At 46.1% G+C, this 17,733-nt stretch overlaps 1 protein-coding gene across 6 annotated transcripts in view; it reads right to left on the minus strand.

The window, feature by feature from the left end:
* Positions 1-17,733, minus strand: part of LOC143983299 (serine/threonine-protein phosphatase 2A regulatory subunit B'' subunit beta-like) — a 128,912-nt gene that overhangs the window by 5,839 nt on the left and 105,340 nt on the right. For 2 of the 6 annotated variants that reach the window (XM_077482821.1, XM_077482820.1), the window contains exon 14: positions 1,305-1,365. The exons of the other annotated variants lie outside the window; for them this stretch is intronic. In XM_077482821.1, the coding sequence (XP_077338947.1) occupies positions 1,305-1,365 (61 nt within the window). The remainder of the gene's footprint in view (positions 1-1,304; positions 1,366-17,733) is intronic. 6 annotated transcript variants of the gene reach the window in all.

Here is a 17,733-nt window from a genome sequence, read left to right on the forward strand (position 1 = left end):
GCAGCTCTACTAAGTATGAACACCGATCTCTCTCCTCCTAGACATTCCCACCGCCCTACAGTTAGAACACAGACGGGGGGAACACAGTTAACCCCTTAATTGTCCCCTAGTGTTAACCCCTTCCCTCCCAGCAACATTTATACAGTAATCAGTGCATTTTTATAGCACTGATTGCTGTATAATTGTCAATGGTCCCAAAAATGTGTCAAGTGTGCAGCGTGTCTACTGCAATAATCGCAGTCCCGATAAAAATCGCAGTTCACAATTACTAGTAAAATAAATAATAAAAATGCCATAATTTATTCCCTATCGGCATAGACTGTGGGGAAAAAAAAATTGTGTTTTTGAAAAAAAATGCGGGATATTATAGCAAAAAGTAAAAGATAGTGTATTTTTCAAAGTTGTCGCTCTTTTGTTTATAGCGCAAAAATGAAAAACCACAGGTGATCAAATAACACCAAAAGAACGCTCTATTTGTGGGAAAAAAAGGAAGTCAATTTTGTTTGGGTACAGCGTCGCATGGCCGCGCAATTGTCAGTAAAAAGCGACGCAGTGTCATATTGCAAAAAATGGCCCGTCATTGAGCAACCAAATAAATCTTCTGGGGCTGAAATGGTTAACAAAGGGGCTTGTGCTTGCAGAATAACTTAATTCCTCCCATTGTGCTCAGGTTTTGTTTTATAACAAAATGTCTGTCTTAATACAGACCAGGCTGACAAAATGTCAGCTGGTCCCAGGGATTTCAGACACCCCTGGAGCTGTAGGAGGAAGTCTAGGCATACAAGGTATGCCCAAACTCCATAACTGTTTAAGATGGGCATGCAAGAAACTTCAATCTACACAAACTGTTATAGATACCAAAAACTATAAAGTATCAGGGCCAACCTATCTGTTCAATGTATATCCAAGTAGGTTCTTGCACTACATATTTAATACGTTTACAGGAGATTGTACAATCAGAATATAGAATTTTAATGGCCATTATGTGTAACATACTAGTGCCTATTCTGCTACCCAAGTAGTATTCCTGTTTTTTTTCTGGGATGGTGTTAATGAAATTAATTTGGTATGTTTTAAATCCATCTATCAAATCAAAAAAGTTAAATATGAAGCTAAGAGAATACCAAACAAACATATTTCCCAAGGATCAAGCTAGTGAATATTATAGTTTTCTATATAACTGTGTGCATGGATAATTTGTTTTAGGTAAGGATGGCGAGTTGCAAGATATACAAAATATGTTTTAATGGCTAAAACATGAAGTCCTATGGCCTAGGAAACAAGAAAGATGCAGGTAATCTTACCGGGAATTGCATTTCCATGTAACCCCCATGACAGCACCACCAAGAGATAGGCACAGCCCACCTGAAGGGACAGGAAGCAGAGAGGTTAACTTGCCTCTCCAGATTACATAGCCTAGTGCATTACAATTAACACTTTCAAGTTATATTTCATTTGTATGGGGTACATGGATGGTGTTGCTGCTGTAATGGATGAGGTTACATGGAACTAGACTGAAAAATAACCAACTTTCTTCACCAATTACTGTGCCAAAAACAAATACCCACCCACCCTATGGAACGCAATATCTGCCCAATGAGACGATATTGCTCCCATGGGGTACACCATAAGCTGGCTAGTAAAACCTGGCCCAAGATCCAGAAAAGGACATTAACTTCATTTAAAGCTATAGTAAACCGCTTCCAAAAAAAAAAAGGCACCGGGCAGTTTAAGTCACGCTGTCACTGCTGACGGTGCTTCCATCTTCACCTGGTCTGGTCTTCGTTCCGGGTTCGCGGGCTTCGGCAATATAAATGGCTGAGCCGGCAATAACATCACTCCTGTGCATGCACATGGGAGTTCCCGTTTATGGCACAGCTCTTAAGCCACGGCATGCCCGTGCCGTTCCTTCAGGGCGAATGTGCCGATGATGTCACCAGCTGCATTTAAAAGCAAAGATTTCCTAAACTTGCAAACTTACTGTAACTATAGGCAAGCCTTATAACGCTCACCTGTAGGTAAAAACACTACAAGGGAGTTTACTCCCACTTTAAGCTTTAGGTTACCTTTAAAATTTAAGAATTACCATTTTATCTTAAAGAAAAATTTTTAAGAAACTTTCTAAACACAAAATTATTCATAACAGCCCAAGTTATCCATCAGCACTTGTTGCTGAAGTCATTCTAAACAATAAAATAACTGTTACAGTAGGTCGTTTCAAGGAATCCGATGTTACAGCCCCACTCCAGAAAAAAAAAACAACTTTGCAGAAGGGTTTTAAAGGTTTTGATTGTATAGTCCAGAAAAATTGGATTTTTTACTCACCGTGAAATACTTTTCTCTGAAGTTCATTGACGGACACAGTTTCTTTAATTCTTGACCCTAGGGTCATCACGCCACCTTCAGGAGAGGACTAGGCAGAACATGTAACGCATGTAAAAACAGTAAGACTGCACAGCACTGCCCAGGGGCAGTCCCTCTGGCTATAACCCCTCACCCTGCTTACTGCAGCTCCGTTAGTCAAAAAGCAGTACACAACCTAAATAGGAGGGGTGGGTGCTGTGTCCGTCAATGAACTTCAGAGAAAATGATACATTTTTTTTGGCTAGTACAAAAATCACATTTTCTCTTTCGTTCATTGACAGACACAGCTCCTTTAATTCTTGATCTTAGGGACGTCTCCAAGCAGTGTAAAAAAACTAGGGGTGGAAACAGCAAAACATAACTTCACCCACAACAAAAGGAACACCTCAACAGAGGAGTTGCCATCTTAAATGGCTGGCATCAAAAGATGCGTTTACAACAAACTTCTAACTTAAAGTGTAAATTGTAACCGTACACAGCCGCCTGCAAAACCTTGCGGCCAAAGCAAGCATCCAAAAGATGCGCTTACGTCAACTTTCTGGAATTTCATGAAAGTGAACGGACGACCAAGTCGCCGCCTTACACACCTGGGAGACAGGCGCTTGATGTCGGAAAGCCCAGGAGGTTCCAATTGCCCTGGTGGAATGAGCCTTGACAGGAAAAAGGGGGCACCCGCCCCTTTAAGGCATAGGCCTGAACCCCGATCTGTCTAATCCACTGAGAAATTGTGGACGACGAGACTGCCAGACCTTTTTTTCGGACCAGCCACCAGGGAATGTAAGGCAACCTCTTTCAGGTGTGTCGGCTTAGGACATAAGGATGGTAACAAGATGTCCTCATTAAGATGGAATGCCGAAACCATCTTTGAAAGGAAAGAGGGCTGCGGACGTAGCACCGCCTTATCCTTGTGGATGACCAGGTAAGGAGACTTGCATGACAAGGCCGCCAACTCATAAACCCTCCTGGCAGATGTAATAGCCACTAGAAAAGACTACTTTCTGAGAAAGCGTTAACAAGGGAATCTCCCTAATGTTTTCAAATGGCGGTTTCTGAAGTGCCGATAGCACCAGATTCAGATCCCACGGAGGTAGAGGTGGTCGAACCGGAGGGACTACACGTCGAACCCCTTGCACAAAAGTACTCACCAATGAGTGAGTCGCCAAGGGACATTGGAAAAAGACAGCCAAGGCTGATATCTGTCCCTTGATGGTCCCTTGATGGTGCTTAAGGCAAGTTTCTGATCCACTCCTCGATGCAAAAACAGCAGGATCTTGGAAACTGAGTATGTGCGTGGACGCCACCCCATCTCCTCACACATGGAGATGTAGGCCTTCCACGTACGATGGTAAATCTTTCAAGAAGGACTTCCGTCCCCTCAGCATAGTGGAAATTACAGAGTCCGACAGACCTCGGTCCCTTAGTACATGGTTTTCAACAGCCATGCCATTAAAACCAGATGAAGTATTGGACCTTGAAATAGAAGACATCTCGCATCGGCAGCCACCAAGGAACATCCGCCACCAGACGTACTAGGTCAGCGTGCCAAAGGACGTCGAGGCCAATCTGGGGCAATCAGAATCACCGGAATCCCCTCGGCCAACACTGTGCAGCAGACGTGGTAGACGTTTGTGTGGGAGGGGGAAGCCAAAAATCAGCCGATAATGCCCCCATGGAGCCACCAATGCATGTCCGCCCAGGCGTCTCTTGTACTGGACACAAACCTCTGCACCTTCCGATTGAGCTGATAGACCAAGAGCTCCACATCTGATATGCCCCACCTTAGGCAAAGGAGCCGGAATACATCCGGATGCAACGACCATTCCCCCCAAGTCCAGCATCTGACCACCTTGGTAGCCTGCCTGCCAGTTTTCTACGCCCGGAAAGTTTATGGCCAACAGGGCTGGCACGTGCTGCTCTGCCCACTGGAGGATGTGAGTGACCTCCCGTGCTGCGGCCGAGCTCCTCGTTCCTCCTTGGTGGTTGACATATGTCACTGCTGTGGCGTTGTCAGACTGGATCCTGACCGGACGCCGCTGTAGCCTCCTGGACCATGTGGAGAGGCACCATCTGATCACCCGAAGCTCGAGCACATTGATCGGCAGTTGGGATTCTTCCCGTGACCAGAGGCCCTGAGCTGACTGTATGCCCAAAATCCCCCTCCAACCAGTCAGGCTGGTGTCCGTTGTGATCACAGTCCAATGGAGAGGAAGGAACAATCTCCTGGAGACCTCAGCCACCAGAGAAGGGAATCCCTGACTAACTGGTTCACCCGAATTTGACAATCCAGGGATAATGGAAATTTGTTCCATTTTGGCAAAATCTCCTTCTGCAAGACTTGAGTGTGCAATTGAGCATACGGTACCGTCTCGAAAGTGACTACCATGAGGCCCAGAACTCGCATGCAGAAGCGCAGCGACGACCACCTGCGGTTCACCAAATTCACTGCAGCTTGAAGAGTCTGCAGCTTGTCTGAAGGGAGAAAAGTTCTCGCTTCTGAGAAGGCCAACAGTAAGCCCAGGTACTCCAGGTGTTGAGTCCGCACTAACACCGACTTCTTTAGGTTCAGCTCCCAACCAAACTCCTGGAGAATCTGCATGGTGATCGTTACATCCTCCCTTAATTCCAAGGCAGAAGCTGCTCTCAGAAGGTCGTCATCTAGGTAACCCACGATTGCGATCCCACGTTGCCTTAACAGTGCCAGAATTGGAGCCAACACTTTGGTAAAGACTCGGGTGCTGAAGCCAGGCCAAAAGAAAGAGCCACAAACTGGTAGTGCTCTTCCCCGACTGCAAATTGCAGAAACCTCTGATGCCTGAGGCAAATGCGTACATACAAGTATGCGTCCTGGATATCCAGGGACGCCAGGAAGTCCCCCTGATGGAGTGCAGCGACCACTGAGTGAACCAAATCCATCCTGATCCTTTGCACTTTCACAAAGCTGTTGAGGGCCTTCAAGTCCAGGATTGGACGTACCCTTTCCTTTTTGGGGACTACAAACAGATTGGCGTAGAATCCCTGAAACCTTTCCAGCGTCGGTACAGGTACTATCACCCTGCAGGTCCTGTACTGCCCCGAAGAGCCGGAAGTGGAGGTAGGTTGGAGGAAAAAAAAAAAAAAAAAAAAAAAACCTGTTTGAAACCAGTTCACAGACCCATTGGTTGGACAGTAGAGAGGTCTACCGAGCTGCAAACTCCCAAAGGCGCCCCCCCCCCCCCCCCCCACCCAAGAGGATCAAAAATTGTAGGAAAAAAAAAAAAAAAATCTCAGGCAGGACTAATGGTCCCCTCAGGGAGCCAGGTCCTTCTACCACTAGGCAGAAAAAAAAAAACTGAGCTGCAGTAAGCAGGGCAAGGGGTTATAGCCAGAGGGACTGCCCCCTGGGCGGTGCTGTGCAGCCTTGCTGTTTTTACACGTGTTACATGTTCTGCCTAGTCCTCTCCTGAAGGTGGCGTGCTAACCCTAAGGTCAAGAATTAAAGGAGCTGTGCCCATCAATGTACGAAAGAGAAAATAGATTTTTGCTACTCACTGTAAAATCCCTTGACAGACACAGCTCTTCACTTCTTTGACCATAGGTTTTTATAGCGCCACCTACAGTAGGACACTAGGCCAAAAAGAACAGAGCCCATGGGCAGTCCTAGCTGGTATAAAACCCATCTCTTATAGGCAAACCAGTAAGCCAACAAAGCAAGAAAGCATAAACTTAGACAGAGGGGTAGGTGCAGTGTGTCAAATAAAAGACAAAAGATTTTATGGTAACAAAAATCCTGTTTTCTCTTGTGTTCATCGATGGACACAGCTCTTCATTTATTTCACCATTGGGATAACCCAAAGCAGTGCCTCAACGGAAGAGTGGGCAAACGAGAACAACCAGCAAACATGCCAATCATCAAAATATTCCAGAGGGGGCAAACAAGGAACGTTAAACAGTAGCCTGCAAAACCTTGCGATCAAAACAAAAGATGCAAACACATCAACTTTGTTACATTTTGTAAAAGTGTGCACAGACAACCAGGTAGAAACCTTGCAGATGGGAGACACAGACCCAGATGTTGGCATGACCAGGAGGCACCAATCTCCTTGGTGGATTGTTCCAGAACGGGGAAGGAAAGAACTCGACTCTTAATGGCATATGCCTAAACAATCATATGCCAAATCCTAAGGGAAATAGCGGGAGAGGCGGCAGCCAAGCTTTTCTGTTTTTCTCATCTGTGAAAGAAAAAGAGAATCTGACCTCTGAAAGAAAGCCGCAAAATATACACAAACCAATCGATTCTTGTCCAAGGCATGCAATGCAACCTCCTTAAAATATGGCAGGCAGGACAATATCCTCATTACCTTTGGGAGAAAGGAAGGCACGGACAGAGGACCACCATATGCTTTTGCAAGATTAGATGGGGAGACTTGCAAGATAAGGCTGCAGGTTCTGACAAATCGCCTTGCCGAAGTCATTGTGACCAAGAAGAAAACTAAGAGTAAGCAAGGGAATATCCCAAATGCTCTCAGAGGGAGGATTCTGGAGAAAAAAAAATATTATGGTCCTACGGTGGCAATGGGGAAAGCACCCCGTTAAAAGTACAAATCAAAGCATGAATGGCCAAACAACGTTGAAAGGTGATCACAAGGTCAGAAACCTGCCCCTTAATGGGACTCAAGGCAAGTTTTTGTTAAACCCCCCCCCTCCCGTTAGAGAAAGGCTAAAACCCAAGCCACTAAGGAGCGGGCATTGACCCCCAGAGCCTCGCATTAGGCAATATAAGCCTTTCAAGTGCGATGATACATCATCTTAGTAGACTTGTGTGACTTCAACATTGTGGGGATCACCAACCCCAACAACCTTCTGTTCCTTAACCACTTGCTTACTGGGCACTTAAACCCCCCTCAGTCCCAGACCAATTTTCAGCTTTCAGTGCTCTCACATTTTGAATGACAATTACTCAGTCATGCAACACTGTAACCAAATGATTTTTTTGTCCTTTTCTTCATACCAATAGAGCTTTCTTTTGGTGGTATTTGATCACCTCTCGGTTTTTTATTTTCTGCGCTATAAATGAAAAAAGACCGAAAATTTTGAAAAAAAATGAATTTTTCTTCGTTTCTGTGACAAAATTTAGCAAATTAGCAATTTTTCTTCATAAATTTTGGCCACAATTTATACTACTACACATCTTTGGTAAAAATAACCCAAATTTTTGCATATTATATGATCTGTGTGAAATTTATAGAGTCTACAAGCTATGGTGCAAATCATAAAGATTTGCAAAAAAAGATCACATCTGATGTACTAAGGCCTATCTCCATTCTTGAGACCCTAACAAGCCAGGAAAGTACAAATGCCCCCCAAATGACCCCTTTTTGGAAAGTAGACATTCCAATGTATTTAGTAAGAGGCATGGTTAGTTATTTTAAGTTGTCATTTTTTCCCATAATTCTTTGCAAAATTACGATTTTTTTTTTTTTTTTTTTTTTTTCACAAAATTTTCATTGTAATAGCTTATTTCTCCCACACGGAATGTGCATACCACAAATAACACCCCAAAATACGTTCTACTACTCCTCCTGAGTATAACGATACCAAATGTGTGAGACTTTTACACAGCCTGACCACATACAGAGGCCTAATTTTGAAGTAGCACCTTCAGGCATTCTAGGAGCATAAATTACACATTTCATTTCTCAACCACCTATTACAGTTTTGAAGGCCCTGGAACACCAGGGCAATGGAAACGTCCAGAAAATGACCCCATTTTGGAAAGCTAACACCCCAACGTATAATCTATGAGGCATAATGAGTCTTTTCAATGGTTCATTTTTTTCCAGAAGTTTTCGGAAAATGTGGAAAAAAATGAAAACGCATTTTTTTTTACACAAAGTTGTCCGTTTATAAGATATTTCCAACGCATAGCATTTACATAGCAAAAATAACACCCCAAAATACGTTCTACTACTCCTCCTGAGTATAACGATACCAAATGTGTGAGACTTTTACACAGCCTGACCACATACAGAGGCCTAATTTTGAAGTAGCACCTTCAGGCATTCTAAGAGCATAAATTACACATTTCATTTCTCAATCACCTATTACAGTTTTGAAGGCCCTGGAACACCAGGGCAATGGAAACGTCCAGAAAATGACCCCATTTTGGAAAGCTAACACCCCAACGTATAATCTATGAGGCATAATGAGTCTTTTCAATGGTTCATTTTTTTCCAGAAGTTTTCGGAAAATGTGGAAAAAAATGAAAACGCATTTTTTTTTACACAAAGTTGTCCGTTTATAAGATATTTCCAACGCATAGCATTTACATAGCAAAAATAACACCCCAAAATACGTTCTACTACTCCTCCTGAGTATAACGATACCACATGTGTGAGACTTTTACACAGCCTGACCACATACAGAGGCCTAATTTTGAAGTAGCACCTTCAGGCATTCTAGGAGCATAAATTACACATTTCATTTCTCAACCACCTATTACAGTTTTGAAGGCCCTGGAACACCAGGGCAATGGAAACGTCCAGAAAATGACCCCATTTTGGAAAGCTAACACCCCAACGTATAATCTATGAGGCATAATGAGTCTTTTCAATGGTTCATTTTTTTCCAGAAGTTTTTGGAAAATGTGGAAAAAAATGAAAACGCATTTTTTTTTACACAAAGTTGTCCGTTTATAAGATATTTCCAACGCATAGCATTTACATAGCAAAAATAACACCCCAAAATACGTTCTACTACTCCTCCTGAGTATAACGATACCACATGTGTGAGACTTTTACACAGCCTGACCAAATACAGAGGCGCAACATGCAAGAAACACCGTCGGCGTTCCAGGGACACATAGCCTGCACATACCAAGAATTACACCCCCAAATACATTATGCTGAGCAAAGGGTAAAGAAAAGATTACCTGTGGTTTTAGAAGTGCAGTTGTCCACAGGAGGATATCACTGGTCCAGGCAGCAGGCAGGGACTTGGTCAGCAACAGCGAACACAGTTTTTCAGGCAGCAGGCAGGGATACTGTCCATATTACAGTCCAGGGTTAGTGCAGAGATGTCAGCAGTGCCAAAAATATTGGTCCTGGTAGTAGGCAGGTCCTTGTGGTGTGGTCAGTGCGGCATGATGGCAGTAAGTCCTACAGGCAGCAGACAAAAGTAGAGCCTCGTTCAGGACAGAATGGGGATAGGGGTAGAGGCTTCTCCCTCCCAAATCTCTTTGAAGCCTCCGAGTCTCCAGACCCTAATCTAGGAATAAGAAAACAAAGAAAATTGTTTTCTTCTTCCAGAAAAACTATACTGGAGCCCCTCACATATGTGAGACCCCGTGTTGAATCCCACTAGTCCAGTTGCAGAATACAAGATCAGTCCAAGAGGCAGGCAAATATCGTGGTCAAACAGTCCAAGGTCAGTTCCAGATCAGGCAGAGATATATACAGAATCGTTAGACAGAAGCATGGTCGAATAACAGTCCAGGGTCAGTTCCAGATGAGGCAGAGGTATGTACAGAATCGTTAGGCAGAAGCGTGGTCGAATAACAGTCCAGGGTCAGTTCCAGATCAGGCAGCGGTATGTACAGAATCGGCAGGCATAAGAGTGGTCAAATAACAAGCCAGGGTCCGTTACAGAGCAGGCAGTGGCATAAGGGGTGTGAAGGTGTATGAAGGCAGGAACTGAGGATTATGTTTACCATACTTCACTAAAAATTTATTGAAGTATGGTAACGCCGAAAACAGTCGCCTATACAGAGGCCTGGTTGGGAAGGACATTGTGCACAATAATAAGATGTGTCTTTTCTGACTCCTGCTTTGGTACACGCCTTACATCTTTTTTGGCGTCTTTTGCCTGCTGGTGTGGGGGGAATTTTATCCGGAAAGTGGCGCTCGGAGAGTCGACTTACAACGTCTGATCGGATATTTTCTGGTGGGCCGTTTGGGAATAAAAGGGCTGTGAAAACTTCCTCCTGGTAGCCAAAGAAACGTTTGGGGTTTTGGGTGGCGTTGCTGTAAATTACATATGAATTGTAAATGGCCAATTGAAAAAAATAAATTACTACTTTTTTGTACCAATGATATGTCCGTCTTGAGACCAGATATGGTTCCATCATTTGGTCGTTGAAGTCGACTCCTCCCATGAACAAATTATACTCTGAAATACATTTGGGTTTCTTTACGGGGCCATTCCTTCTGGGGATTTCTACGAAGGTATCGTTGTGGATAGAAGATAACATGTACACATCTCTTCTGTCCCTCCACTTCACTGCCAGAACCTCCTTGTTTCTTAGACTTGCGGTTTCTCCTTTCCGCAGCTTCTTGTTCACCAGACTTTGAGGAAAGCCCTTCCGGTTCTTTTTTACAGTGCCACACGCTGGCGTCTTCTTCCGGTGAAGGTTGTGGAACAGGGGCAGAGATGTGTAGAAGTTGTCTACATAGAGGTGGTAGCCTTTATCCAGTAGGGGGTATATGAGGTCCCAAACAATTTTTCCGCTGGATCCCAAATAATCCGGACAATTAGGGGGCTGTAGCTGGGTGTCCTTCCCTTCGTACACCTTGAAGGAATATGTGTACCCTGTGGCTCGGTCACATAATTTGTAGACCTTCACCCCATAGCGGGCCCTTTTGCTGGGCATAAATTGCTTCATCCTAAGCCTGCCACTAAATTTAATAAGGGACTCATCCACACATATGTGTTGGTCCGGGGTAAACAATTTGGGGAATATTTCAGAAAAATAATTTAGTATTGGTCGAATTTTGTAAAGGCGGTCATAATTTGGATCATTTCGTGGAAGGCATTGGGAATTGTCACTGAAATGTAAGAACCTCAGGATCATCTGATACCTGTTTCTGGACATTACCGCGGAGAAGAGCGGTGAGTGGTGGAGGGGGTGGGTTGACCAGTAGGTACGTAATTGGTTTTTTTTGTTGAGTCCCATATTAAATGTGAGGCCTAAAAAAAGCTTGAACTCCTCCACCGTTAGGTCTCTCCATTCGTAGGGACGGGCATAATAGGAGGTCGGATTTTGAAAAATAAATTGTTGTGCATACAGGTTGCACTGGGCCACAATTGACGCCAACATGTCCTCTGTAAAAATTAAATTAAAAAAATCGATGGGGCTAAAATTCTCCGTGTCCACCTGGACTCCTGGCTGGGCGGTGAAAGGGGGAACATTGGCCTCTCCTGAATTAGGAGGAAGCCACAAGGGGTTCTGAAGGGCACAGGGAAGGCCAGCATGGCTCCTAACCCTTTGGGGCTGAGATGACACCCCACTGGTACTTGGCCTTTCTTGCTGGGGCACTGCGGTGCTGGTGGACGGCATTGCGGTGCTGGTGGACGGCATTGCGGTGCTGGTGGACGGCACTGCGGTGCTGGTGGACGGCACTGCCTCACTAGAACGCCTTCGCTTGATGGGCCGGATATCTTCCTCCTCGGATTCATCAGTCAGTGTTTCACTGCTGAGGACTGGCTCATAAGTTACGTCGGCTTCAGAATCCGAATCCGAAAAGGAATCGGAAGAGGAGAGCTCCCCGTTGCTCTCGTCGGCCGCGGAAATAATTTGGTACGCCTCCTCAGCGGAAAAGACGCGTTTAGCCATTGTAGCACTGATGGGCACTGATGAGGTGGCACAGATGGGCGTTTTTGAGGTGGCACAGATGGGCGCTTTTGAGGTGGCACAAATGGACACTGATGGGTCGGCACAGATGTGCACTGATTTATTGCACAGATGTGCAGATTTGTTGCACGGATGTGCACTGATGAGGCGGCAGATGGGCACTGCTGAGGCGGCAGATGGGCACTGCTGAGGCGGCACAGATGGGCACTGCTGAGGCGGCACAGATGGGCACTGCTGAGGCGGCACAGATGGGCACTGCTGAGGCGGCAGATGGGCACTGATGGGTCGGCACAGATGTGCACTGATTTATTGCACGGATGTGCACTGATTTATTGCACGGATGTGCACTGCTGAGGCGGCAGATGGGCACTGCTGAGGCGGCAGATGGGCACTGCTGAGGCGGCAGATGGGCACTGCTGAGGTGGCAGAGATGGGCACTGCTGAATCGGCACAGATGGGCACTGCTGAGTCGGCAGATGGGCACTGATAGGTCGGCACAGATGTGCACTGATTTATTGCACGGATGTGCACTGATAAGGCAGCAGATGGGCACAGATGGGCACTGCTTAGGCGGCACAGATGGGCACTGCTTAGGCGGCACAGATGGGCACTGCTTAGGCGGCACAGATGGGCACTGCTTAGGCGGCACAGATGGGCACTGCTTAGGCGGCACAGATGGGCACTGCTGAGGCACAGATGGGCACCGATTGGTACAGATGGGCACCGATTGGCACTGGCGGGCACTGGCGGGCAGTGGCGGGCACTGGCGGGCACTGGCGGTGCACAGATGGAGTACTGGCGGTGCACAGGTGGGCACTGGCGGTGCACAGGTGGGCACAGGTGGGCACTGGCGGTGCACAGGTGGGCACAGGTGGGCACAGGTGGGCACAGGTGGGCACAGGTGGGCACAGGTGGGCACTGGCAGGGTAGATCTGAGCACTGGCAGGGCACTGGCAGGGTAGATATGGGCACTGGCAGGGTAGATCTGGGCACAGGTGGGTTTTTTTTTATCACTTTACTGTCTCACTGTCTCACAAGCACCTTCGGTCTCCTCACACGCTATCGCTGTGTGAGGAGACACGTTCGGCAATGGGTGATGATCTCATTTGTTTACATTTGAGATCATCACCCATTGGAGGAGGCGATCGCGCTGTAAACGGCCGCTGTGATTGGCCGTTTACAGCGATCTGTGATTGGCTGTGTCCAGCGGACACGGCCAACACAGATTTTCCCCGATGCGCGCTCCCGGGAGCGCGCGGGGAACTCTTAAAGGGGACTACGTCAATAGACGTAGTCCCGGTAATTGAGATCCGCGCTATACACGTCATTTTACTATAGCGCGGATCTCAAGTGGTTAAAACTTAGGTTCAATAGCCATGCTGTCAAAGCCAGAGATGGTAAAGCAAGGTGGTAGACTGGACCTCAGGGCAGGAGGTCCTCTTGAAGAGGCAAGCACCTTGAGAGGAGGAAATGTGTAAATGAGGCCATACTTATCCCATGGCACCACCAGCGCATTCATTGTAAAACTTTAGTACTTTACAGCTGAGGAGAGACAGCAGAAGATCCATGTCTGGTCTCCCAGCGTACGTAAATCTGATGGAACACTCCACTGATCCAGAACGTGAGGAGTTAATCCGCCTGCCAATTCTTGGCAGTGGATATGTGCAAGGTGGAGAGAGCCAGAATGTGCTGTTCCACCCAGTGAAGAATGTATATTGCCTCCAGCATGCTGCCACACTTCTCGTGCCGCCATGGTGGTTAACAGACTACTGCAATGGGGTTGTCCAATTGGATCCTGACCGGGCGCCCCTGGAAAAGGTCTGTCAAGTGCTTCTAGCACAACGTGATCACTTGCAGCTCCAGGACACTGATGGGCAGCCCACTCTCCACCGGTGTCCAGCAACTCTGTTGATCTCGGACCCTGGACCCCTCCCCATCCAGACAGGCTGGCATCTGTCATGACTACCATTCAGTGAAGCACAAGAAAGGACCTGCCTGTGAGGAAGGAAACAAAAGCCACCAGAGGGAGAGAGAGAGACTCAACTAGTCCAGACGGTCTGGTTGTCCAGGGAAGCAAGAGATTTGTCCCATTTTGGTTTCCCTCTGCAGAACCCTCTTCTGTAACTGCGCATACAGGACCGCATCAAAGGTGGACACCATAAGACCCAGAGCCTACATACAAGACTGCAGGGAGGTCAGATTGCAGTTAAAGAGCAGCTGGACAGCAGTCCCAAGTTTCTGGAGATTGACTGCCAGTAAAGGAACACCCTGGCCTTTGCCTAGTATCAAGCCCAGATATTTCAACCTCTGAGTTGAGTTCAAGGCAGAATTCTTGAGGTTCAACATCCATCTGAAGTCCTGCAGGTAGCACATCGTGATCTCCAGGTGTCCATCAGTACAGAATGAGTCTGCGCTTCCACAAGCAGGTTGTCCAGGTAACCAATCTCAGTTATACAGCAAGGCGGGAGATGAAGATTTTCTCTGGGAAGGAAAATAAAATTCTATTTTGTAGCCAGACACAATCAGTTAGTTAGTGGACCCAATGGTCAGGAATGAGGGAGAGCCACAGGCCCATGAAACCAGCAAAGACGACCACCCTCATCCTGGAAATGGTTGGGGCCAAACATTCATGATAAAGGAGGACTTGTCCATGGGCTTGAAGTTTGTTTGGGGCAGAGAAAAAAAAAAAAAAAAAGCCTTACATGCAGTGTCAGAAGGCCCAGATTTCTGATGCAGTTCCTTCCCTTCTTGACCTGTGGGAGGAAGATATTCTTGACAACGATAAGGCTCTTGATGTATTCATTAAACATAGCGCAGATGAGACGTTCACTCTTGAAGAGCAGGTCCTCCAGGGCCTTTTTAGATGTCTGGTCAGCAGACCAACATTTAAACCAGAAGCACCCACCCACCAGACAGAGCTCGGAGAGTAGCAGGGCTGCATCCAAGGATGCTTCACATAGGTACTTTAGGCCCTGAACCAATTAGGCCGCCAGTTACACATATCTAGGACACCTGTCCAGCATTCAGACTTTTTCCCAGAATCTTGGCCTATTCAGTAAACGTCAAAGGAAAAAAAATACAGCGCCTTCAAGTGCAGTATGGATAAACCATTTGATAAGACAAAAGTGAAGCTAATCACAAAAGGAGCAGGAATTCAAGCATTATAGTAGTAATCCTGCAGCAGGATTCGGAGGTGGTGTTCTCCTGAATGTCTGTGGTGCAGCTGACTGCTTGTGCAGGTGTAATTCCAGTATTCGCAGCCTCTGAGAACAGCGGGGAACATAGGGGAGATCAGAGATGACATCACTTCCAGGTGCTGGATGAGAGGAGGCGGCTTTGCGGTCGAAGCATGCATGCTCTTTCCTCAAGCCATGGCCCGAGGAAGGAGCATACATGCTCCGAACGCAAAGCCGCCTCCTCTCATCCTGCATCCAGAAGCGACGTCATCTGATCCCCCCTGTGTTCACAGAGGCTGCAAATGCTGGAATCCAGAATGAAAAGCAGGATACCCTCTACAGGGGCCTGTGGGCAGGACAAAGAATGTGTGGCTTTTAGGCAGACCCCAACAGCCCTGACCACATCTAGACAAGAGCAAGTTTGTGGTCATGTTTTAGAACAGGAGAAAGGGAAGAATTTCCCCAGGCTGTCTAAAACCACTTTGCCCTTGTGTAAAAACAAGAAAAGACTCTTTACAGGAAAGAGCAGCCAACTCAGAAATACAGTATGCCTAAAAAATGTAATGTCTTTGAGGACTGCAACCTTACAGGTAAGGGTCTTCCAACAGAATTTCCCTAATCGGATCATAGGGAGGTCTCTTAAGTACAGAGAGTGCCAGGTTGAGATCCCAAACACAGGATGTTAAATTAGGGGATGCTTCACGAAGGATTGCGAGGCAAAAGGTTTCTGGAAAAAAAAAAAAAATGGAAAAAGACTTCAGTATTAACAGTGTGAAAGTGGAGTAACGCATAACAAAGCACAAGGAAGGGTGAAGGGGTTTTTTATTTTTTTTGCTTGAGGGATCCAGCTGTAAGGATCAGGAGGAGGGACCTTGCACTGACGCCCAACCACAGGCTTTAATGAGAAGTGCAGACAGTTTGCTACGCAAAAGCCAGGGACATATCCAGGAAGCGGTAGTTAACCACGGCCATGACAACAACAAAAAAAAATCCATTGCAAAGCAATTGCATAATGTGCTAGTATGCATTGCATACTAGCACATTATGAAAGATTTACCTTAGAACAAAGCTCTCCAGTGGCACTGTCACCGCTGACAGGGCTTCTATCTTCACCCAGTCTTCCTTCTGGGTTCACAGGCTCCAGCACTCCGATTGGCCAAACTGCGATGATGCGCGGTAGTCCTAACCATGGCAGAACACTCTGAAGGCATGGCATAAGAATGCCATTCCTTCAGGAGCACATGCGCCCATGATGTCAAGCTGTCAGTTGCCAAGAGTGAATATCTCCTAAAAAGGTGCAAATTTAGGAGATATTCATCGTACCTACAGGTAAGCTTTATTTTAAGCATGGCAGAAAAAAAAAAAAAAAAAAAAAAAATCAAAGCGTGACTTTACTACCGCTTTAAGGCTGTTTAGGCAGTCACCGCCGGGCGCTGGGGGGCGGCTGTAGCCAAAATGCACCTTTGCCCAAGTAGACAAAAATCCTTGCACTGGCCCTGTGCACAGAGATAAAGGACATTCTACAGACTTGGAGAATTTCAGTCAACAAAAAATGATAATGCTGATGGAATCAGCTGTAATTGTTCCAAGAGCAAAACCTTAAAAGGTAGATTCAATGATTGCTATTCAGGTGTCCTGTCCAGTTATCAATAGTCTGTAAAAATGGACGTAGCAGCAATAGCTGGCTCCACAGCAAGACCTGTAAGGGCAAAAAAAGGGCTTTCAGATGCCCTCAACAAAAAAATTCAATAGGAACTTTAAGGTGTTTACTGAGAACGGAAGCGACAGGATCAATCACTGGAACATTCTATTTCTATAAAAAAATTCTTTCATAGGAAAAATTTTGAGCAAGAGCCAGGGGAGAGACTTTGGTTTAGAATGGGGTTAGTCAAAAAGTGCATGATGTGTGTGTATTGGAAAAGTCTCTAGACTTAAGCAGGGTATAACTACACAATTCAGTGGGATCTCCCCTGCTGTGCTTTTGTTTTCTTCCAGAATACATAGATAAGTTCTAGAAAGCACTTTTGGTATGCGTGTACTCTGCTTTAGCCAGGGTTTTAGTGCCCATTAGGACCTGTTTAGTTTGTGTAGAGCCAGGTGCTATTGGGAAAAAACTAGTGCACGACGCTTCAATTAGCATGTCCACAGTACAGAGCATTTAGTGTGAAGCCACAGCTTGTATCTCAAAATGCAGGGCACATTCTGTGCAACTTCTACAAAAAAAAAAAAAAAAAAATCAGGGTCCGCAATACCTTCCTGCATAATATCCTCAAGGGAAGCAGGTTCTAAATCCTGAACTTCCAAAGAATTCAGACATAATGGCAGAGAAATCTGCTTTTGTCAGGCAAGCCAAATCTTGTGTGCCTGAGAGGCAGCCAGAGTAAAATAACGTAAATGGTGTCATCAAAGGACAATGCTCCGGGACAAGGTAACGGCCATCACCCTGAGAAGTGGTTATAATTGTAGGCTGCCTGCAGAACGCTTGCACTTTGGCCCTTTTGTCCCAGCTCCTTGAGCCTGTGAATCACCACCGCGAAGTGATGGGATCCACAGAGTGGTACTCTGGGTTAAGGTATGCAGAATGGAGAG

The sequence above is a fragment of the Lithobates pipiens genome, unplaced genomic scaffold, assembly GCF_037356315.1.
Source record: "Lithobates pipiens isolate NorthernLeopardFrog02 unplaced genomic scaffold, aLitPip1_a1.2 Scaffold_16, whole genome shotgun sequence".
NCBI classification, from domain to species: domain Eukaryota; kingdom Metazoa; phylum Chordata; class Amphibia; order Anura; family Ranidae; genus Lithobates; species Lithobates pipiens.